Raw genomic sequence first — 6340 nt, forward strand, 5'->3', positions numbered from 1 at the left:
TGCTCGCCACCCTTCGCCTCCGGCGGCCCCGGGGCTTTGGGCTTCCTCTTCCTCCGGCGGTAGTTGCCGTTTTCGAACATGTCCAGGCACCGCGGGTCCAGGGTCCAGTAGCTGCCCTTGCCGGGCCGCCCCTTCTCCCGCGGCACCTTGACGAAGCAGTCGTTGAGGGAGAGGTTGTGGCGGATGCTGTTCTGCCAGCCCTGCTTGTTGTCGTGGTAGAAGGGGAAGCGGTCCATGATGAACTGGTAGATGCCGCTGAGCGTCACCTTCTGCTCCGGGGCTTCTTTGATGGCCATGGCGATGAGGGCGATGTAGCTGTACGGGGGCTTCTGCGGGGGGTCCTGCCGGGAGATCGCCCCCCCGGGGGTGAAGCCGAGGGCAGCCGGGAGATAAACCATGGAGGGGTTGCCCAGAGGGGAGAGGTGGCTGCCGTAGATGTGGCTCATCGCCGGCGGGTTCCCAGCTCCGCGTCTTCCCCCTCGGAGCCGAGCGAAGGGACGGGGCAGGGCAGGAACCTGGGACGAGTCCACCGAGGAGCTGTTTGTACGAGCTCAGCTCCCAGCCCTGCCTGAAGGAGCTCGCTCTGCCTCTGTCCCTGCTTCATAGCTCTTAAAAAAAAAAAAAAAAAAAAAAAAAAAGGGGAGGAAAAAAAAAGTTAAATAATTGTTGTAAGTTTGCTATTATATGTTGACTTAGCACTGGAAAATAAATTGTCTCTGATAAACAGTCGTTTGTGTTCTCAGCCCACCCACATTAATTAAAATTTCATTGCTACAAAACTCCAAGCTCTCTCCACGTGTCTCGCTGGTACCAGCCAATGGTCTCCGGGTTATTCCTTCATTTGTTTATAGAATTAGTCTGTTGATAAGTCTGCCCACCCAAGTCGAATCAAGCTGTGTTTATTTGGAAAAATTTCCGGGCACCCAATATATAAACGCAGTGATCTGATGTTTGAAATATCACGTCCACCCTTTGACGCTGTAAGCACACACAGCAGAGCAGGATGTACACTGCTGGAGCTGGGGAGGAGCGGGCAGGGATCCCCGCAGGAAAACTGGGGCATTAAACAACATAAAAATTATTTAAAAAGAAAATTAAAGAAAGGAAGAAAACGGGATGGGTGAGAGGAGGAGGCAGCGCTGGGACGAGGAGGAAGGAAAAGGGGCTGACTGGAGTTCTGAGGAAAGAGGGACTCAGGTGTGGCGGGGTCTCCTGCACGTCCCAATGCAGGGACCCTGCTGTTCATCCCCGGGGGACCCCCGGGAACGGCGGAGGGGACTCCCCGTCCAGCCCCGGTCCCAGCCAGGCAGGGCTGCTTTGGGGGAATCTGCAGAAAAAGGGGAATTTGGCAGGCGCAGGGAGGAGGGTCAGTATTTGTGAATGCGGGCCTGTTGCTTTATATTATGTACTTTCCTGTTTATAACAAGGAGGGGGATTATAACAACTTTACAAGTGCACACAGCTGGCCGGTGCTTACATTAGGAATTTGTGATGCTCTTTTTCTGTATAAACGTCCAGGTTTGGGGCTGTGTTTTCTGTTATTGGACTTTTTTTTTTTTTAATTTACTGACGTAACAGCTTTAATCCGAGGCCCCGAGGGATTCCGATGCAGTTGGAGGTGTCGGCTCTTTCCCCAGTCCCCCCGCTGCTCGGACCTGCGTGAGACCCCAGGAGACTCTGCTCCGTGGAGCATCATTTCTCCGGGGGAAGGAAAAGGGCTGAGGGGGATCCCTTCCTCCTTCACCGAGAAATATCCCGACAGTGAAGCTCCCACGATCCTGGTGGGTCTTTTACCTGGAATGAGAAGAGGTAAAAGCCGGGCTTCTGGCTGTCCCCCAGCATCACCCGGCCCTGGCGATGCCTCGACCTTCGCACCCCCAGATTTCTCTGCAAACTCCCCTTCACCCGTAGGGTTTTTCGTCCACTTCTGCTCCCGTCCTCTTGGACGAAGGAGTTTCATCCCCCGGGTAAAAGCCAGCGCGATTCTGTGGAGCTGCAGATGCGTCCTGAGAGCTGCAAACCGCCATGAGAGCCTGGGAAACACAGCCAGAGTGCGAGGGGAGGCGGTTTCTGGAGCGAGGGGGATGAGGGGGTCTCTTCTCTCACTGGCTGGCCCCACGCGAGGGAGGGAAAATCACCTCTCTGACACCGCCCTTGGCGGTAACTCTGCATCCCTCCCCCGTGGTGCGCACACCCACCGGCCCCCGGGAGCTGCAGGACCCATCCGCAGCTTATTGCCATAAATGCAATAAACCTCCAAATAAATAAAAAAGGGGAGGTAAAAGAAAAGGTTGGAGGTGGGGGAGACTCCTCTCGTCTCCGCACTGAGGACCAGCCCTCCCTGGTAGCCTCCCCGCACAGGTAGCATCCTCGCCGGGGAGGATGGAACGGAGTCCGGCTGCTCTAACCCGCCCGGAGCATCCTTAGGGCAGCCGGACGAGGGTCTTCCCCCCTAAAGCCCCTTCCTCTCCCCAGTTCGGGGAATCCCCCGCTACTTGGGACACTCCAAGCACGGATTAGTAAAACAATAAATACTCGCATGTACGGCAGGAGACAGACACACGGGCTCCCGCTCTCTCCCTGAGATCCCTCCCCCTGCAAAATTCTTCCTTGTTTTCCCCTCTTCGCGGTGGGAAATCCTTGGAGGCGGGGATGCGGCTTTTCTCTTCGTTCCTTCTTCCCAACTCGTGTGCTGCCTGTTATCCCTGTTATCCCTCTCTTGCCGGCGGCATCCCCGGAGCTCGCTGCGTTATCCACCCGGAATCAGCCCTCCGAGCGGTTCCGATGGCTGCGGGGGGACCGGGGAAGTGGGAGAAAGGGATTCTTGTTGGTGTTGTTGTTTGGCCGTCGCTCTTTCCCTAAACGGGGAAAAAAAAAAAACCGGAGCAGGCGATGGAGGCGCTCCTGGATGGGTTTTCCCTCCTCTCCAGCAGACAAGTCCCTTTTACAGCAGCAGCGAGGAGAGGTCCCGTTCGGGGCCCTCGGGGGGGAGCAGGGCGCAAATCAGTGCTCCCCACTCCTGCTATATCCCGGAATGAGGGGGGAGAAGGAGTGTAAGTCAGAGCTCCCTATTCCTGTTGCATCCCGGACTGGTGGAAGTGAAGGAGTAAATCAGTGCTCCCCACTCCTGTTGCATCCTGGGATGGGGAGAGCAGGGGTGTAAATCAGAGCTCCCCATTCCTGCTGCATCCCGGGATGGCGAGGAGAAGGGGTGTAAATCAGTTCTTCCTATTCTTGCTGCGTGCCGGGAAGGGGGGAACAGGACACAAACCAGTGCTTCCCACTCCTGTTGCACCCCAGCCTAGGGGGCAACGAGGATGTAAATCAGTGCTCTCCACTCCTGCTGCATCCCGTCCTGGGCTCCCTTAGGAATTATCTCCCGGCGGGAACTGCCCACCCCTCGCTGCCTCGCCGTGCACGGCCCTGTACAGTTGCGAGGTCGCTCGGTATTGCCCCGGGCTCAGGGATATAATTCCTTCTCCCCTCCAAAACGACAGAAGAGCTCGCGGCCTTCCCCAAAAACCTCCTGCACGGTGCCTTCCTACGAACTCTGGGGAAGATGGGGTTGATTGGAAGGGGTCAGACAGCTCGTGCCTGGGTCGTGCAGAGGCCTGAGGGGCTTTCTAAGGGGACTGTGTTTTACCTGGGTCCTGCAGCACCAGAGAAACGCTCCTTTGACTGAGTTATGGGGACCTTCCCGGTGGGGACGAGATAGAAAACCGCTGTCCCTTCTCCCAAAACCCGGAGCTGTCTGGGTTTTCAGACAGGTTTGCAAACGTGGAGGTGAAAGGTAGCACAAGAAAAAAAATCATACATATATGAAAACCCATCCACCATCCTCTTCCCGGAGCCACCGGCCACGCAGCAGCATCAGCTCGTCCCCCCCATGGAGAGCTTGTCCCCCCTGATCTGCGAGGAGAGGGTTACAGGGGTGGGGGGGTTACACCGGTCCTTCGGCTTCGAGGGACTGCAGAGCCCGACCCGGCCGCGGCTGCTGCTGCAGCTACCCTGGGCCTTCCTCCTTCCTCCCTTTCTTCCTTCCTCCCCCTCTGCTTCAGCCAGGCTGAAATCACCTGTCGCGACAGGCGCCTACCGCCTTGTTGACCTCCATATCTCAGCTTTTAAAGAGAGTCCCAAATACATGCCTGCATCCCGCACTTAGCTCTCGCCTCTCCTGCGACACCAGCCCACCCAAAAGGGCTCCCAGCGGGAGGATGGGGGCGACTGGGGGCCGAGGGAGAGGGATAGGTGGGGTCCAACCCCCCACCCCAGGACGGGACAGAGCAAAGGGACGATGCTCTGAGCCCCCAGGCCCGGAAGAACACCTCCAGGAGGGAGACAGAGCGGGAAGGTCCCACCGGGACAAGCCGGGAAAGAAAACACCAGCAAGGAGCGGTAGGGCGAGATGAGACCCCTAAACCCGGTTCAAGCTGAGACCCCCCAGGAACTGTCCAGCAGCAGCGCGGGGGGAGCTTGCAGAGCCACAGGGGTTCCCCGACCCCCAGTACCGCACTCCTCGGCATCCCAGCCCTGCCTGCCGGCAAGGAAAAGGTCCCCGTGTGCCCAGAGCCCTTGGCCGGCGTGGGAAGTTGTGGGAGCATCGGAGGCCCCGGGATTTCTGAACGCTTGTGGGAAAACCCACAGCAGCCACCTGACTTCAGCCATCTCCCTCACGGCGTTCCCGTGCGGGGGAAAAACTCGGGGGAAGCAGGTCTGAGCCGGGGGAGAATTCTTTCCCAATTCGGTTTTTTTCCCCCCTTTTATCCTGTTTATTTTCTAGCCATCGTTTTACTCTAATTATTTCCCTTGTAACTTTTTTTTTTTACCCTTTACATTATATATTTTCTCTTTTTAAAATAGCACTTTGGATTTTATTTCATTTTTAAAAAATAAAGAGAACTAAAAAAAAAAATAAAAACCACCCTCTGAGAGCCAGGAAAAACGGCAGGAGTTTTTTTACAAGAATGTTCCTTAAAATACAGATCAAGCGAGGTTCGGACATTTTTTTCTCATTTAAATCGAGTTTCAGTGCTGTTTGCCAGCTTTTGAGCGCATGCGAAATTTAATCGGTCAAAACCAATTTATTTCATCAATTTTAGCAGCCTGACACGGGTATAATCACTCCCGAACTCAGAAAAAGGGCTACGAGGGATATTGGGGGGGCTACAGAAGGTGGGACAGGAGCACGGCTGGGAAATATCCCCTGGAAATACTGTTTGGCTGAGATTTTGCAGCCGGAAAAGGACATGGCTCCAGTGAGCTGGGCTTGAAAAGTCCCAAAGACCCTCCTAAACTCTGCTTCAGGCTTTGCCGGCATTCCCGTGCTTTCAGCCTTGCTAAACCCCACGCTTCTGCCCTGGGTTAAAGCTGCTGGAACAGGTAAAAGGATGGTTTGGGGCAAAGGTACAACATCTGGCAGTGCCCAGCATTGCGAACTAGAGCTTAAAGAGATAAAGAGAAGGTTAAAATCAGCTAATTCTTAGTACAGGAGAGGATTTAAAAACTGTACTGTTTTTAAATTGTACTGTTTTTAAATTTAAAAACTATTTGGTTTTAAATGATTGTCAAGTGAACTTTCCACTTTGCTTTTTGAAGTCTCCACAATGAGTCCGGGTTTAAGTGATCACTCTCATCACCCGCACCCACTCCCAGCCTCACAGGTTTCCTTTAAAGAAAAATAAATACATAAATAAAATGGATTTTTTTGTTTTGTTTTCTGTCGTGGAAAGATCAGGCCCCAGGCTCGGAGACACGCCGAGCACTGCGCAAGGCCCGCACTCGCAGAGATGGGGCGAGGGGAGCAGAAATCCCCTTCCCTACTCCTGTTTTCCCGGTTCTACCCATCGCAGGCCTGGGAAAACTCCCTAAATTTCGAGCTGACAGGGATTCCGGATTGAGGGTGCTCAGCCCCGGCTGCCAGCGCAGTGCCTTATTCTTTCCCCTCCACCACAGTTGTACAGTTTCCATCTCTCCACGTGAATTAAACCTTTCATCTAAGAAATAATCATCAGAAACCTTTAGGCTCCAGGAAAAGGACTTGGTTTTAAAAACAACCAGTGCCACGTTTTCTGCATGAAGGAAAGGTGAGGGGAGAAAAAAAAAAAAACCTGCAAAAAACCCAGTATATACACAGAGAAGCGCCAGACTTGGAGCAGAAAAAACCAGCATGGATTTATTTTAAGGTAAGTACAACAATTAGGACCACATAAGACAAACGAATTTTGAAGCAGGTTAAAGCAAATAGTCCCTAAGAATGGTCAAGGTGAAATCTATTATACAAAACATCACACATTGTAAATAATAATAAAAAAGTATCAGATACTTTGTCTATTTTTCCTTT

General features: G+C 53.6%; 1 protein-coding gene across 1 annotated transcript in view; it reads right to left on the reverse strand.

Annotated features, from left to right (window-relative positions):
* LOC115308064 (forkhead box protein L1-like) overlaps positions 1 to 446 on the reverse strand; it is a 6432-nt gene extending 5986 nt beyond the window's left edge. Inside the window, exon 1 of the mRNA XM_029965517.1 lies at positions 8 to 446. Within this exon, the coding sequence (XP_029821377.1) occupies positions 8 to 446 (439 nt within the window). The remainder of the gene's footprint in view (positions 1 to 7) is intronic.
* Positions 447 to 6340: the final 5894 nt, after the last annotated feature.

The sequence above is a fragment of the Manacus vitellinus genome, unplaced genomic scaffold, assembly GCF_001715985.3.
Source record: "Manacus vitellinus isolate BGI_N305 unplaced genomic scaffold, ASM171598v3 scaffold_10_pilon, whole genome shotgun sequence".
NCBI lineage: Eukaryota > Metazoa > Chordata > Aves > Passeriformes > Pipridae > Manacus > Manacus vitellinus.